The sequence below is a fragment of the Gavia stellata genome, chromosome 3 (genome assembly GCF_030936135.1).
Source record: "Gavia stellata isolate bGavSte3 chromosome 3, bGavSte3.hap2, whole genome shotgun sequence".
Taxonomy (NCBI): Eukaryota; Metazoa; Chordata; class Aves; order Gaviiformes; family Gaviidae; genus Gavia; species Gavia stellata.
In genome coordinates, this window is record NC_082596.1 from 30,477,699 (window position 1) to 30,495,455 (window position 17,757).

The 17,757-nt window shown below is 42.9% G+C and overlaps 1 protein-coding gene across 1 annotated transcript; it reads right to left on the reverse strand.

The window, feature by feature from the left end:
• Nucleotides 1-337: 337 nt before the first annotated feature.
• Nucleotides 338-14,870, reverse strand: E2F5 (E2F transcription factor 5). The gene is made up of 9 exons (XM_059836134.1): nucleotides 14,745-14,870; nucleotides 8,727-8,836; nucleotides 7,888-8,049; nucleotides 6,595-6,638; nucleotides 5,083-5,147; nucleotides 3,178-3,445; nucleotides 2,279-2,479; nucleotides 1,815-1,859; nucleotides 338-453 (listed from the first exon to the last, which is right to left on the reverse strand). The coding sequence occupies exons 1-9, from the start codon at nucleotides 14,868-14,870 to the stop codon at nucleotides 344-346; spliced, it is 1,131 nt and encodes a 376-aa protein (XP_059692117.1). The 3' UTR covers nucleotides 338-343.
• Between the last annotated feature and the right edge of the window lie 2,887 nt (nucleotides 14,871-17,757).

The following is a 17,757-nucleotide window of genomic DNA, read 5'->3' on the forward strand; positions in this document are numbered from 1 at the left end:
AGAAAATGCTGTTAACTGTGAGCAAGAAGCCTAATCATTTTTTAAAAAATGATCAAAAGGCTATAAAGTATTTTCACTTTTCTTACTAAGGAAAACTCCAAATAATTGGATTACACAGAGGACACTCAGGTGAAAAAACGTGCCAGAGTTGTTTTTTTTTATAAAAGACCTTTTTTCTGTTTGTTGAATTTGTTTTGTGAAGTAGTTAAAGGAAGCAAAAGGAAATATACTCCCAGAGTCAGTGAACTAAGAAGTTATACATTCATTATTCAAATACTTAGGTTATGAAGAAGTCTAGAATGTTATAGTTAGAGGTAGATAAGTAGTCTGGTTGACACAATATCTAATAATTTAGTATCTGCACATCAAAGAGATCACAGACTCCTTCATTATCATCCAGGTTAAAGTTGTAGTCATCTCCGGGAGTAGGAGAGAGTCGTAAGAGAGGAAAAACTGTAAAGCAGGAATAGTTTAGTTTAAATTAAAACACTGTTGGAATATCAGCCCTATCTCATAATTCAGTATGTTTGTCATTACCAGTATCAGGGTTAGTCTTAATAATTAAAATAGTCTTGATAATCTGACAAGCATGCTAGGATACATACTGTGAATACCTGTATTGCCTTCAAACTAAGGGAGTAAGTGATGTGTCTACATTTTTTGCTTAGTATTTTAAGTTAATTTGCTGGAATAGAGTGATAGCTGTGGAATATGGACTTAATTTCTCCTGCAATGAATGAGCTCCTGAGCAGCTTTTGAAACTTTCATCAGTAAGCCATCATTTATATTTATATTCCTTCATTTTATTACAGTATTGTATATATAAACCTTCAAATATTTATCATTTTAAGTAAGGAAGTTACATTATCCCTATTTTTACAGATGAAAAATGGAGGCTAGCAGTTTCTGTGTGCACTGCATTTCAAGCATGGACTTGAAGCTGTCTTTGGGGAGGGAACACAAGAAGAGAAGCCTCAGCCCTCATGCTGCATCTGAGAAACACACTAACCTAGTGCAGATCAGCTGGGCATGCTGTACCTGCTCTAGAAGTGGAGACCGTTTCCATTTTAGCCATGTATTGGCACATTCACGTAATCCCATCTTGCCCCTCAGATCCTGTAATTACATGATTCTTTCTGGATGAGCCCTGAGGTTGTCTGCTTGAAGGGCAGATATTAGCAGAGGCTGCTCGCAGCAGAATATTTACAGGGCAAGAGGAACAATGCCAGCAGCAGAGTTCACCTCTTTGCCTGGCACCTTAGCAAGACAGCAGAGAAGCAGGGAACATAGGAACCTACTAGCTGTGGTTCAGTTCTGCACGCGTGTAGCCACCAAAGTGCAAAAGCAGACATGGGTGACATTTGTCTGTTCTGTTAGTGTACCACAGCCGGCCATGTATCAATCTGCATGCAGGCACGTACGTATGTTCTGAAATGTTTACTCAAAGCTCCTGCAGGAAGCCTGAGGCAGAACAGAATTAAACCAGATTTTTTTATTTTTTTTTTTTAAGGCAGCACTCTAGTCATCAGCCTGTCCTTTGTTCCTGAATTAAGGACTGGTGGGTTACTCATGCATGTAAGTGCTTGCTGGATTAAGGCTTTCATATTTTGATTGTTAAATAAAACTGTTGCAGGGAATGGAAAGGGGAGCAAAGACAAGAATCACAAAGATAGAGGCAGCAGTACAGGGGAAAGAAGTAGTTTCATACTGACTCTTGGCACCAGATTTAACAGACACCTACCAAGAGTGCTGTTGACACAAAACCCATGCTGCTACTTGTGATTATTAGAAAAGTAAAGATGCTAAATACTTACCGTCAGAAGACATGAGTTCATCAATAATATCTCCACTGATATTTCCTGTGAAAGAGAGGAGCATGTGTTTATGGAAGCCAACACATATTTTCTGCATTAAAACAGCGAATTGCAAAGTACAGTATGGCTCATGTGCAGTGTGGGAGTTGTAGAGATAGCATGCCATGTATATGTAAAATAGATTTATCTTTGTATCCCTCAGTTTTTCCTGATACATTTCTCCCACTGATCCCTAGAGCCTTGTACAATATGAAGCTTATTTGGTGGCAGAAAGGTATTTTGCTCAAAATGAGTTTGCTACTCAGAGCTGGCTCAGTGGCTTTATTAGGAGATGAACAAAGGCCTGTCATCCTCTGTGGGAAAAGTGCTCATCTTTCCCCCTCTGTAACTTATCAGTACCTTGGTCACAAAGAAGGGCTCAGGAAACTAATAAAAACATTTAAACAGTAACTGCTTCTTCCTACCTGTGGGCTCCTCCATCTTTGCTATGTCGAATGAGTTTGGTTTGAGAATACAGTTAACATCCAGGGGCAGCAAGCCCTGGTAGTCAGTTGAGCTAGCTGTAGCTTGGGCGACATCTCCTGAAAGGCTGGGGTACAACACCGACTCTGGAAGGCTGGAGTAAGGAGCTGCTGGGGCTGTACTGTTCTGCTGCACGCTGCCGTCTACAAAGACAGAAAGGCATGTTACAAAGTCTGTTATGGTAAAAGAGAACACAAAACGCCTGCACCCGGCTTTGTCTTTTGAGATCATGGCCAATGTCTGGGATGAGGTGAGAGGAGTCTCCCCCTTCCAAAGTCACAGGCACAATTTAATCAGGACCCCTCAGAAATGCAGTCTGTAACACTGACAGCATTTTCTTAAGTCTCTTCATATTACACTACTATTATTATGAAAAAAATACCTGATATTCAGGTAGTCTCTCACTGTGGCTATGTGGAAGAAGGTAAGTGACCTTGTGGCACAAAAGCTGGAACTGGTGCCTGTATTATCTGTCTCATTAAAAAGGTACATGTTCAAATCATATACTCCTTCAGAGGCTGGCAATTTCGTTCCATACTGCATTCTGGAGAAGCACCTCAGAATAATTAACAGGATCACATCCAAAACCTGTTCGGTATAAGATGATAAGCTACAAGGGGAGAATCTGTTTCACCAGACAGAAAACAGAAGAGGAAGAGGCTTCTCTGTAACCTCCTGAGAGCTGTTAGTAAGCTCTTGGGGTAGTTTCTTAACAGACAGCTGCTACACTATGCAAATTCTGCATCTTTCCTTTATCTACCACCTTTTCTAACAATTTCTTCTTTCCCTCCAGTCCCCTTCCTCGCCCACCCATCTGAGGTAGGAAAAACCCTGCACACACCTGATGGCGTGTCCGCAGCTGATGTTTGTGGCAACTCTTGTCCTTGGTTCAGATCATGTTGTTCTGGTGGATTTTGAGGAGCTGTAGCAGGCTTAAGGGCAGTCACTGGAGCTGCAGGTTGAGATGGGGGCTGTGCAAGGTCATCAGGTGGAGGAACTGGAAACACCATGGGCTTGGAGGAGCTTGATTCTTTATTTATAAGCAGCACATGGATAGGTCCTGAACTACTTTTAAGATTGATCTGGTACTTCTTCTGTCCATTCTGTCCCTGTTAAGGTGGTATATTTTAAAAGTTACTGTTCCTTGAGAACTTAGAACTTCACAAAATGTAACAGTAACTGCGTATAGTTATTTCCCACAGAAAGTAATGAAGATGTTTGAACAGAATTCTCAAACTGATGCACTTTTTACCTCCCAGAAGAGAAATACAGTGGTGTTCTAGTTAGATCACTAGGAAGAGCTGATAATTGGCACAATCTTAGCAAATCATATACAGGAAAAAAATATTTAATACAGGTGATCTAATTAAAACAAAAAAAAAAAGATTACAAACCTGTAATATATTTACCTGACCAGAACACAGTTACGGAGGACACAAATACACATTCTTCGAAGTGCTTAACTAAATCTTGAATTCAAGTTACGTGAGTACAAGAACGATAAATAATGATTCCTTTATATTTACATTGCTTCCTTTTAAATGGAGCTTCAGAATGATCCTGGTTGGGACTAAGCATTCCAAAACAGTTGGATATCTCAACCAGACTGACTGAACACAGGATTGTGAGTCAGTAGAAACAATTTCCTAGCGGATTTGCCAGGCCTTCTTTTAGCAAGTTACTTAAGCAATACTTAGCTTCCTCTAGCACAGTCTCAATGAGACCACTGACACCACAGTGGCTAATTCAGCAAATAGGTTTTCAGCGCCTATGTTCTAGAAAAAATGAGGATGAGAAAAGTGGGAAAGGAGCCTCAGGGAAGGGGAACCAAAGCAAAAACATCCAGTCTGAACTTGGTGATGAAGACTAAGATCAGCTGTTTTAGTTCTCGACAAAAAGCCAAAAAAACCCACCTCCCATCATCACAGCTGCTAACTTTGGTCCCATAGAGAACCTTACCATTGCCTGAACTGATTTCAGCAGAGACAGACAAAGATAGTACCACTGATGAGTTTCATGGTTCTAGCTTTGGATGCTCTTACAATATTAGACTGTGCTTAGCCTCACTAAAAATAGCTGTGAAACTTCTCAGGTGAATTTCAGCCTTCTACAAGCATAGTGGCTATCATGCTTCATACAATGCTCTCTCCCAACTATGTAAACCCTATTTAAAACAGAGCACTGCAACAAAAAAAAAAAATAAATTAAAGATGGACAGAGGTAAGTAATTTGGCCTCCTACTTTAATCTTAGCCATTCAAGCCTTTTGGCTGAAGTCAGACTGCAGTCTGTTTCTCTATCCAGTCTAGTACCACGAGACTAAACATAAACTAAATCTAAACTAAACCTACAGCTAAATCTAAAAGGCTTTTTCGTAAGAGAGCTGTTTTAACAGTACAGCAAAGAAATTTGACATATAAAAGTCACTGCTAATAATTTCTCAAGGGAACTCATGACAATTATGCCTAATTTGGAAAGTTGCAACATCTAAAAACAAGAGAGAAGAAGAGAGGGCAAAGAAACCCACTATTATGTGTTGTTTTTAATAGAAGACAGAGTTACCATTAGTCTATCTAGGTGTACAAAAACCACTTTTTCCCACCCAGACTCTCCCTTCTCAGCTGAAACCATCTTAATTTTCCCCCCCGCCCCCGCTCTTGCGCACAGATAAATTCTCTACTCTAATGTAACTCTTCTTTTCCACTGTCCCTCTAGAACCCTTAGGTAAACAAGAAACCAATACATACCATTTCGGGTATAGGTACTTCTAACTGTGTACCACAAGGTGCTTGAATTGCTAGAAGTGTGTCTCCTGGTTAAATAGCAATTTTTAAGAAAGTGTTAAGTGTGCATACTTTTGTTAAGTGTTGCATGGTATCCGTTCAAATGAGATATGGTAATTCTCTAAGGTCACTTAAAATACTGCATAATGCTAGCATAAATAAATTCATGGTGGGACTTGCATAGTCCCTGTAAGATCCAAGTATATCCTATAATATAAATCACAGAATTCCAAGACTTAGACCGTAGTTGCAAGAACCTTTTCTCATAGCAGTACAAGATTTACCACTTCCTTTACCCATTTGTTACTGTCCCCAGATCTAGCTGTATACGTAATGTGAGGTGAAAATGTTTAACTAGTTTCTTTTTCAGCTAAAACAGCTCTCTGGTCCAGCTCACTTTATGGCTTTGAAGAATGGCGGTAGTACAGAGCGATTTAACAGAAGGAAGAAAATGTCTTAATGATCGTCTTCGGTGCCAGCACTTCCCAGTGTCTAAGCTCACAGCTTCTGCAGGACGTAAAACTGGGATGTCACAGCTGGCTATCAAACTCACCTGCGGCTTACTATGTGCACTAAAACTTACTGGTTAAAGTCAGATCACAATTACATCAACAGCACTGGCACAACCTGCCTCACACTGCAGGTCACTCACCTACCTGCACGTTATTTCCCATTTGTCTATAACTTGGAATAATGCTTTTCTTCCTTTGCCTCCTAAGAGATACTTACATGAAGTATTATGTGACTGGCGTACTAGGTGCCTCCACATTTTGTAATGAGTAACTCCTTTTAGTAACAGCTTGTTTTTATTAAACTCTGCAGTAGTTGTCTAATCTTGCTTTTTTACTCGAAAACAAACACAACCTTCCTTGGAGCAAAGAAGGGATGGTTCTGAGCCTAGCTGGAGGCCGAACAACAATCTTCCCTTGGGTGCCCCAGGATCAGGAGAGGATGTCAGGGGAAGTAACTTCTGCCAGCAATTCTTGGCAATTTCTTCAAACCTCCTGTACAGAAGGAATCCTTTTGATTTACTAGCAATGCCCCATCATGGAACTTCAGCTGGCTCCATTTATGTAGCATCATCAGGAGCTCCCTCTGGCCACAGCTGCCACCAGAAAATTTTAGGAAATTTGGACCTGCCTGGTCTTTCTGGTGGGTTGAACCAACATGCCCTGTCCCTGGTTCCATTAATAGCCTGAGGCAAGCTGCTGCAAAGTATGAATATGGAAAGAGATATCCAAAAACAGTACTCTGAAAACAGCTGAGCTTCCATTCCATACAATCTGACTACAACTAGAAAATGCCAGAACTTGCTGGTCACAAACATTATGAGAGACACCTACTACTAGATCACTACTGAATACTTCTAAATTCAAAATACTTACAGGGAACAAGCAGGTTAGTTAGCAAGTTAGTTTTCAAAAGGAAGATCAGGAAATCCCTCACTTCAAGAAATAAAGCCTAGCAGCAACTTACCATTGAAGCAGTTGCAGATATCTTCATGCGTGACATACGAAAACGTAGTTTATGTCAAGGAACATTTTTCTTAAAGCAACACAAAACTGGTATTTGTTGCCCTTTAAAAGAAGTTTGTCCAAACTCAGCCTAAACTATAAACTTACTGCTATTAATCAGAGGTGTAATCAAGGCGTGATTTTGGCTTTCAGAATGGCTAGTTAAAAATAGCAGAGTTCTACCTTTTAAAGAAAAAAAAATATCTGTATCTGTGAAGAAAATACAAAAAGGAAAAAGTTGCATAGCTTGAATGAGAAGAGATTCTTCTAAAAAAAGAGAACATGCAAAATCTTGTTTTGAAGAACAGCATTTACCTCACGAACTTGACGCTATAGAATTCAAGTACGTATCAGGACTTCCCAGAATCACATAAAAATACTGCCAGAGAGGACTTGAGAGTTCATCTGCCATCCCACTCCCCTGCCTCAAGGTAGGATCAACTGTTAAGACATTCCAGACAGATGTTTGTCTCCCCTCTTCTGGAAAACTTCCAGTGATGGATATTCCACCACTTCCCTGGGAGGGGGGGGTGTCAATTCCAGTGCTAGCTCTCCCGAAGGAAAGTTTTTCCTAATGTCTAACTTCAGTCTCCTTTCTACAAAATCCATTTTACAGCAACAGTTTCTGTAGAGCAACTGCAAGCAATTTTTAAGTACTTATCGTGGTACCACAGATAAGAGCAGCACTTTTCTGCTCCAAATCTCAGGTGCCCGTTTTGCTCGGTATCTTGCAAGACAGCTAAACACATGGTTACAAGTAACGTAGCAGGAACTCTCTGCTCATGGGGTATTTACACACAGGATATTTTTCCAGTTCCAAACCCGTCAGGCTTCAGGACTTTGTCAACTCCATTTATCTTTAGGTGATAGCTTAATCTTTTCAAGAGAAGGAAGCAACACAAAAAAAGATTCATGTAAAGCACTGCTAAAAAAGTATAAATTCAAGTGCTGGAAAGCAATACAATTCATTTAAAATAAGACACCAGGATTATACCATCGATGTAAAAATTACTGCCATATATATATATGCTAAATTATTTTATTTTCAGGTTACCAATCATACAGTCACAGAGGTTAAAAAGTCATGTAAATACGATTTATATTTTCTTTCTTTTTGAACCAAAGCCAGAAAAAAATATTTGCCTTTTCTTGCTTCTGGATAAAATGGACTGCATTATGCTTTACCTATTACCTACACTTTAACTCTTGCTTTAATTCTAGTTCCAAGATGCATACAATTAATTTAAAAGGATATTGGTGGTTTGTAGAATCATCCATGACATTCTTGATACTTTGCTGTAGCCACAGTTTCTGCTGATCCAGTTCTTTTTCTTTTAGTTCTAGATCTTCAATTTCAGCTTCCAGATACCTCAGCCTGTCTATGACTTCTTTTGTATTGCAGCCAGCACCTACTCCTCTTAAAAAGGCATAAGGGTTCATGAAACCGTAAGAAGTGAAAATCTAAAGCAAACACGCAAAGATCATTTCTTAAGATTACTTTCAACGTTTTGAAAATCTACTAATATTTAACATGAAGGAAATGAACATCTACCCTCCCAGCAGTTTTTTAACAGAAAAATGAAAATTCTTAACTTCAGATCAAATTTAGAATTTCCCCCCCGCCCCTAAATTTATTTTCTTTTGGAACAGAGCTTTTTCTGCATTGGAGCTGGTTTGCAGGCCCTTTCTTCTTCCCCTCTAACTCTTAGCTTGAATTTTCACCTTTGGCGACCCAAAAGAAAATAGGCATGGGCTACAGGTGGGTAAGTAGGTAAAGACAGTGTGTCCCAATACCCTTCCCAGATTCATCTAGGGTAAATTTTTCAACTACCAGTGCTAGTTATAAAGTATCACTACAAGTTTTCTGAAAGTTCCTCTCCTGTATGCTTTAAACTTGATTTTATGTGTCAAAGACACAAGGTAAAGGGAAGACAAATCAAGTTCATTTGCGACTTTACTGCAATTCTAAAATGTCGTATTGCTTGCTGATGAGCGTAACAATTTTATGGTGTCATATCTAGTCAGGAGAAATGGAGGGAGGCAATTTTTGTTGCTTTTGAGCATGTGAAAATATGCAGAATTGACACAGCTTACTTCCACTGGATGCTGTTTTTTGACTTCTTCTCAATGAGATCAATCCCCTCCAAAACATTGGTGATATCATAGATCCTTCTCTTCTGTCTCACAGCAAGGGTATCAGCAGCCTGTCAAGAGAACGGCGACTATCAGCAACTTGCATGCTGAGGGCAAAAGACAATTAAACCCCTCCCTTGGAAAAATGCCAAATAATGTCATTCTGAAGGAAGAAGGCTCAGCTCTTCAAGAGCCAGATGCTCAATCATGAATTCAGAAGTTCAGCACCTGCACTTAGTGCTGAGGAGTCACCTCTTTGAAGGCCAGCAGGCCCACCCTCATCAAAGAGGAGACTTCACCTGTGTTGCAAAGACTGTGTTCGGTATTCGGAGCGTGCACTATTCATTGGCGTGGAGGAGCTTGCAATGCTCTTTTTAGAAGGTAGGAAAAAAAGTAGGTAAGGCAGACAGCAACCCCCTGCAGTGGAACAAGCCTCTGAAGCCAATGACGTCGTAAGTTTATCATCCCTTCCACTGACACTCAAGGTATTGCAGTCTTTGTTTGGATTAAACTATGCTAGGATACGAAATGACAGGGCTGTAATTTCACAACGTGGCTGAAGGAGAGCTGCAATACTTCAAGCCAGCATCATCCTCTAACATTTCACTGCATGAATCCACCTCGCAGCGTAACTGGGCTTGCTCAATCTGCCACACCGAGTACCAAGAGCCGTTTCACAGCCACCAGAACTCTCCTACAGCTCACAGGGATGCTCACCGCTGTCACACTATCACTTTTACGTTACAGCTAGCTAGGTCGTGTGTCTGCGTGCTGTCACAGCTCGTCACTCAAAGCAAAGCAGAGTGTCAGGCAGAGGAAACAGCCTGCTTCATGCCATAATTCTCTCCATGGTGACTTTTATGTACCTGATGCAAAGACTTAAGATAAAATAACCAAACGAGCTAGTTGTGCCTTCCACGCCCTCATCTCTTTGATGCTGTAAAGTGGCTCAAGTTCAAAGAATATTAGCCAAAAGGAGTGAAAGCAAAGAGGAGTCTGACTCTGTAACTACCCAGGACACTCAGATACAACGATTACAAGGGATTATATGTGTTAAACAGATCAAAAGAGAAAAAGAAAAAAAATAAAGAGAAGGATACCTGACAAAGACTTCTGCACCCCAAATTTGCACTAATGCATAAAGCCAACTAATTTCCACTATAGGCACATAATGATTTATTTCAGTTTGTCCAACAATCTATTAAATTAATGCTTTCAGTAAAGTAGCCTATATGAAGAGTACAACTGGAGACAGCCACAAATAGGAAGGAAAATTGAATTCATTTTTTAGCAAAGTCCATATAACTCCTTTTGCAGTATTTTCTGAACCATGAACAAACTCACTAATCTTCCAAAGAAATGACACTTTCCTGTTAGAAAGTTAATTACTAGGACTGAGTAGTCCAATTTATATGGGTGAATGTTTTGCTAGTGAAGTAAAATTAAAGGAAAAAATGAAATAAAAAGGGAGATTAAAAAAACCCACTCTTACAGCCATGAAGTATAAACACTGCTCTTTCTCCTTGACAGTGATGTACCTTCTAAACAGTGTTTCTACTGATACTGTTATCAACATTTATCTTTTGCATGGTCTTCTGTAGCAGTCTGTTAAAATCTTTTCTTTCCTATCTAACAAAACAAAATACATAGGAAGTGACAAAATTGATGCTGCCTGTGCAATGTTTAATCAACACCCTGTATATCTCAGTCTTCAGAGGAAGTATTTCTACAAGCTCTCTACATTATTTAGTGCAAGGAATGGACAGCACACACTTAATCAGCTGCTATTCTGATTAATTACTTTCTGCTTTTTTCCCATTGCTCGACACAGGGACCTAGGACTTAGTCTACTGCTCATGGTTTGCATGATGAAGAAATTGCTTTAAGACCGTTTTCATTACCTCATGATATTTTCCAAAATGCCTGTCTGTACAATATATAAATGCTTTACTCATCTTAATGTATTTTCAAACCAAAGTTTAAGACTAAAAAAAAGAAATCACTAATTTTGAGAGCCCAACTTCAGAAGCTTCAAACTTGGAGAGGTCTCTAAATTCTACTGCATTTCGTATGCCCAAAGCAGAGCTCCTATTAACACCAGCAGTGGCGATTCACTACTGCTGCAAACCAGGCTCCAGAAGCCCAGGTTAGGGACTGAGAAAATGAAGGACATATGTATATGTATACATATGTATTTGGCTTTACTAGCACTGCGTATAATTTTATCATAGCTACAAAGCCCAACAACTTAAAACAAGAATTTCAACAATGAAATCAAACTGGGGCCAATCTGGAAAGTTTAATCCAGATATTCACGAACTTTCTGGTGCTAGCTGTATAACCTAATTATCTTCTCAAAATTTTATGGAGTGTTTCACAGATATTTTAAAAAACAATTGAAAAGTTCCTCCCCAACACTCTAGCAGTTACCAGTGTAACACCTTCTGGTAGGCTCAGAAATTAAGTTCAGGCATTCAGTTCCTCCACACAAACTACGCACTAATGACTTCAATAATTAGAAGAGCTTCCTGAGACTCTTCAACAAATCTCCTGTTGTCAAACACACTTTTAAAACTCATCATTTCTCAGCCAGTGTCAAATGGTTGAAGCAGATCCAGGCAGCACAAGAAAGGGACATCTACCACAATGGCCCTGTTAAGATGGTTGGATGTAGCTTCCACATTCCTTCCTCTGAATTATTTGTATTTGGAGTTCCTTCATAAAATCTTTTTAATGTAAAGCTGCTGCACTCTATAGTCATTCCCTCCAGTATCTCCTCATACTTTGAATACCTATGTATCCAAGACAAGCACTGTACGATTGTCTCATAGACAGGTGCTGAACTGGAAGAAAAACATCTAAGCACAGTGCTTCGGTTCTGTGTGCATTAAGATTATGCAACTTCTGGAATACGGAAAACGTGCCGTTCAGCACAGTTTCAGCTGCAGGCAGGCATGCACACACACACAAAACCTTGCCCAGAAATTAAAAAAAAAAAGACAACCAGAAAAAGGATAATTAAGAGTTTGGGTGCATTCTCACACAACTTCTTCTTTGCTCCCTGGGAGCTGACAAAAGGCAGCAGGAATTATTAGCTGCACAGTCGCTGCATTAGTACTGAAGAGCAGAGGAATTCGCTGGAGCACTGTGGCAGAGTCATAACTGAGAAGCTTAACAAAGCAGAAGAGCCAGCAACGCCTGCTTGCTCTCCGTGTGTCAAAGGAAAGAGGTCCTGCATCTGCCGGACTGTGCCTGTAGCAGATGACACCACCTTCTCCCCAACAGGACTGTCAACAGTTCGATGGGAGTTTTAAATTGAACAGCATGCTTGGCAACCTGTACATAAAACTACTGAATATCACTGCGTGCATAAAGGTTAAGGGAATGTAAAATTTAATAGATACGCTTTTTCTTCTTCTGTGGAATAGGGCAAGTGTAAGGCAGTTGTTAATTTGCTCCTGATCAATACATTCCTAAAGGTAGTAGCAAACAAGTAGATTTCAGAGTACCTGATGTTTTGCACTGATGATCAGAAACGCTACTTAATTGACAGTATAGCAGGGACAGCATTCTGCTATAAACCAAGCCCAGTTAAGAAATCAAGGCAGAAGCAATAGTATGCTACTGAAAAGAAAGAATATGCGATGTTTTGGGAGTCATTTCAGCGGCTTATCCCTTACTCACTCATCTTGCTCTTTTTCTCTCCTCCTTGCAATTCATGGGTTGCTGCACATAGGAACTTTCTTTCCCTTCCATCTCATCCCTTAATGTTTTAAGCTTATTTTCATAACTAGATTTGCTTATACAGGGTTATTCAGGGACAGTTATGCAATTACTTGAGAATAGCTGTTTGATTTTGAAGTAAGTACTGTAGAGTTCAAATTCCAAGTAAAGAAAATCCTCACGTCCCACAAGTTGTCAGGTGTTAGAAGAAGTGTCCAGCACTAAAACATTTCCAAAAAAAGTTGAGCATACAGAACTCACAGTGCTCCCTGCTCCTAAAGCGAGGAACAGTGCCTACACATCGGACGATGCATCACTACTGCTTCGTGATGGGTCAGCACACATGTCCCAAAGTATCCTCTTACAGACCACTTAACTATAATTACAGATGTATCAAAAAATCACCAGGAAATGTCCTATAGAACAGCTTTTCACTCTCAACTGCTAAATCACAAAGCCACAAGTACACTTAATGTTTCCAAAGTGTATTTTCTTCATAGTGCACTGCTGGTTTTGCTACAGAAATACTAATCAGCAGCACGACATCAGACGGTCAATACCTGCCAGCAGAGAGACATCTGAAGATGTTCACCCCATGAATCATTTCTTGGAACGCTCTGTTCCATTTCAAGACCATCCTGATTCTTCAGTCTTGAGCACACCAACGTAACACGCATGCTGGTTTTTATTTTTCCTTAGATATGTGGCTTCTTTATGAGAAATACCAGTTACAGAAATGTATGTTCTGACTCACTGTTTATGAAAGTACCAATGATTTACTCACTTCAGTTAGTATTTACTTTCAACAAATGGTATCCTGTAATTCAGAAACCAGCCTCCAATAAAGGTCTTGAGCAGAAATGTCTATGACTTGCTGCAATGCCCACTCACTTTTCCCTGGCTATCAACCCTTCCTTCCCTCTGGCTGGATACCTTCCTCACAAAAGGGAATGAGAAACGTCATCTCATCCCTCTGCACAGCCCAACTTTACTGTTCAAATCCATCCTCTTTGTCTCTTTAAGCTAAGCTTTTTGGCTCAACGTCTTACAAATTGAGTATGTTTTGCTTCTCAAACTGACCTGGAACACCTCACAGCACATGACAGATAATAAAGTAAGCTGCACAGCAATCCCTGAGATGTGGGCAGCTTAGTTCTGTTTTACTAAAGAAAGAAGCAGTTAAATACTAAGAAGTTAATCAACTTGTCCAGAACACAGCATAACTAAAGGAGAAATATAAAACCTACCCATGTCCCTCCCAGTTCACCCTGAAGTTTCACCAGCCACAGTAACATCACTGAAGTGCTTGCTCTCCGAACAGGGATGCACAAAAAAGCTCCGAGAACACCGTTCACCTCAACTCAATAATCAACGAATAAGGTCGGTTCTCCAGAAAGGACTTCACGTAACCAAAGCGCCAAGCCAGACTCCTCCTGCACTTCGCTTAACTCCTCAGCAGTTTGCTGAAGACCGCAGCCAGCCAGGCAAAACACCCTTTCGCCTTGATGTACTGCGCACCCCAACAGCCCGGGGGGCCCCAGCAGCGCCCCAGCCAGCGCAGCAGCATGCTCCAGGCAACCGGCAAGTGGGACGCCTGGCCCAGGGTCGGGTCCCTCCCGCAGCAGGGCGACCTCCCGGCGCGGGCTGGGTTTGTCCCTGGGCTCCGCGGGGAAGCCCTCCCGCTGCGCGGCCCAACGCCTTCACGCCTCCGAGGCGGCAGGGTGCGGAAGCGGGCGGGGATGACTCGCCACCCCCCGGCCAATTAAGCATCTTTGCTGTCTATAAAGAAGTACTGGAGAGGCGATGGGCTGTTTTTCAACATCGTTTTCCCTTGCTAAAAGGACATCGAGGGGGACGGGTGAGAAACAGTTTTAAATAACAGCCCGTACACTGAGTCAGCGCACAGGAGAGCAACAAATAAATAGAAAAAACCCCCGTGAGCTACATTTCATGCACGGTAACCACCTTAACCTCTTAAAGAAGAGTCAGAACGCGTGTTGCAGCCGGCCGCGGCGGCTGTCAGCCACCACCGGGCAGCCGCAGCCCGTCAGCGGCCGGGGCACCCCCCGCCACCCGGGGAGGGAGGGAGGGAGCGGGCGGCGCGGTCCGGCCCGGCCCGGCCCCCGCGCTGCGCCGCCCTCCCGGCAGCGCGGCAGGGCTGTGCGCGCCGGCGAGGCCCGGCGGTGCCGCGCACGCCGCCCCCCCGCCGCAGGCAGGCCGCCGCCATGGCGCCGCCACCCCGCCCCGCCCTCGCACCGCTTTGAGGTCCAGCACGCCGTCCTTGGCCTCCTGCAGCAGCGACACGAACTTGGTGGTCAGCAGCCCCAGGCTCTTCTCGTGGCGGCTGCTGCCGCCGCCCGCCGCCTCGGCCGCCGCGGCCATGCCGCCAGCGGGGCCGCCCCGCCGCGCCACGTGTCGCGACCGCTGCAACGGCCCGAGCCCGGAACGGAGCCCCGGCCCGAGGGCTGCGGCGGGAGGGGCGGCGCCGCAGGAAGTGACGCCGCCGCCGTTGCCTGGACACCGGCATGTTTCGGCCGCGGGGGGCGAAGGGCTGCCCGTGGGGAGCGGGCCGTGTCCGCCCCTCGGGGCTGCGCCGCGGGACAGGCGACGGGTCCGGTACAGGGCCCGTCCCCCCGGGAGGCCGGCGGGGCGGCGCTCCTCTGCCCTGCGGCCTCCAGCCGGGAGAGCCGGGGCAGGACGGTCAACCCCGCCGCGTGCGGGAGGGGAATTACACTTGGCTGACGCGGGCCGGGCCAGGCTGTCGCTCGGGCTTCCCCAGGGCGGGTGGCGCAGGCCAGGAGTCCGCCTCAGGATGGGAGGACCGGGCCGTCGGCGACCGACCGACCTGAGTGCCCGATGTGCCCCCGCAAGCCTGCCTTTCCCCTGCGCCATAGCTTGTCGCTCATTTCACCGTTTGCATTTGATATATAAACGCTTAGATTAATGATAAACTATGTTCTCCCGTCTCCTGGGGCAGGACACGCAACACGCTGATGGTCTGGCGAGAGGCACTGATAATTTCGGATGCTCACCCAGCCCCTCGCACTGGTGTCCAAATACACTCGGCCTTAACCTTCGTTCAGGTACGCCTCTTTCCTTCAGTTACCATCAGATGAAAGTAGAGAAGCTTTAAAGTCCACATAGTGTAAGAATTCAAGAGGTGCCCCTCAAGAAAGAAATGCTGTTGGGAAAAGACTCTTGGATGCCCCATCGCACAAGGCAGTGGAGCGCGTTATGAAGGGACATTACACGGAATGTGCTGTGTCACGTAGGAGCTGTACGTTCATAGATAATAGCATGTTCAGGGCGATATATGTATGTATAGGAGCAGGCAGGTATGCACTCCCTCTGGACCTTCAATCGCATTCCTCCTGGTCTCAGGTAACACCGGAATTTCCTGACTGATTACACATTTAATATTGATTTAAATAGATCCATTATCTTGTCTGGAAATGAAAACAAAACAGCATCTAATAACAGAATCAGTTTTAAGTCATCGTGATTAATGCAGGAGAACACGCCTTGCATCTGACAAGGTCAGAGATCACATTTAGTTTATATTTATTTCTTTTATTTTATACCTTTCAGTAATGTCAGGCTGAAATTTATCCTTACGAACAGGTAAATTTGGCGCAGCTTTGACCTACACCATATTCTTATTATTTTATCATTTTGAAGGTAGAAATCATTTAAATATCTGTTAAAAAGCTCTAAGAAAGCCATGCAAGCATAAAGAGGGAAACGATGCCAAAGGGAGAATTAGCTGCAAGAAAAACAAACAATCCAAACACTGCTAATGGCGTGCATGTACCCAAGTACTGTAATATGAGATTTCTGAGCGAAGAGCAAAGAACAGAATTTATGTAAAAACAGTAACAACTCCCTGTGATGAAATCAGAAAATAGTTTCAGAATGAAAATTTTGGAGGAAAAACTCTGAGCTGATATTAATAAATTGAATCAGGGTAAGAGTAAGTTCTTTTACCTTCCTGGTGCATTCCAGGTATTCAATTATTTCACCCAAAGTGTAGCTTGGTCAAATAATAGGCAAAGAAAAAAGAATTGCCCAAGGAAACACTTGATAAACATAACAGAAAAACACTCTGAAATGGTGAACCTTTCTGTGCCAGTGATACCCGTTTAAATACTGTAGAACAGCTTTCCAGGTAATTTCCTCACATAGCATGGCTTCTGAAGAAGCAGGAGTGTGTAGAGCACAAGGTAAGAATGAGAAGTCATTTTCTTCTGCATTTAGGTAACATTGATATATTTGCATCAGGGAATCAAGAGATCACTGGGATGCCAGTAGAACAATAAATCAGGCTATTTTAAACTTCACAGCAAAATTTACTAGACTGGCATTCATTAACCCAATTGTGCTAAGAACTGGTTCTTACACCTTGCTAACTCTTACCACTATGTATTAATTTTTACATATTATCAACTGTTAGCATGGATTCAAAGCAGTCAGTCCTTAAGAGCTATATCCCACCTTAGCTGGGAGTATACAGTACCACAGAGCAGGTGCCTCCTTATTAGCACTGATGGCTCCGGTCCTCAGGGGTCTCTGGGTCCAGGTGCAAGAACTCTGGATGGAGAGAGCCAGAGCTGAAGCAGGTGTCTGCTTTCTGCCCCTCACACAAATTTGGGATCTTACCCTTTTATAAGACCATGCAATCTCTAGACAATTCCCAGCCCTCCACCCTTGGACAATGTTACTGTGTGAAGCCAGGCAGGGTTGTTGTTTTCCCAGGCTGCTGCAGGTGATTTATTCAGTTGTTGGGCTGTTTGTTTATTTTGCTTTGTTGCTGCTTCCCTTTTTAAAGCAAAAGCAGTCTGTTCCCAGCTGTCAAGGTTGTGCTTTGTCCACTGACCATCAGTGAGTTGTTTTTGCTGCCGTGGCCCCTGCTTTCAACTTGTGCCCATGTTTTCAAGGCCTTTGTTATATCCCAGGCTTAAGCTGCACCTCATAACAAGAGGCAGCTGGTATCAAGCTCTGGTTCACACAGCAAATTCTCATAACAAGCTGATTAACAAGCCCGATGGGCCTTGCAGCGTTAACCAAAGGCCAGGGCCTTTTACTAGCAGTAGTGCTTTTACTGGGCTGCTGGGCACAAAAATACATAAACAGTTCCACCGTATCAGCGCACTTATGGCTGGGTTCTGACCAAGCTGATGGTAAAGTTGGCTTAGCATCTTCTATCGTCATTGGAACAACAGGACTGTGCTTTAGCTACTGTGAGGCAATACCTGTTACACCTGGTGTAACA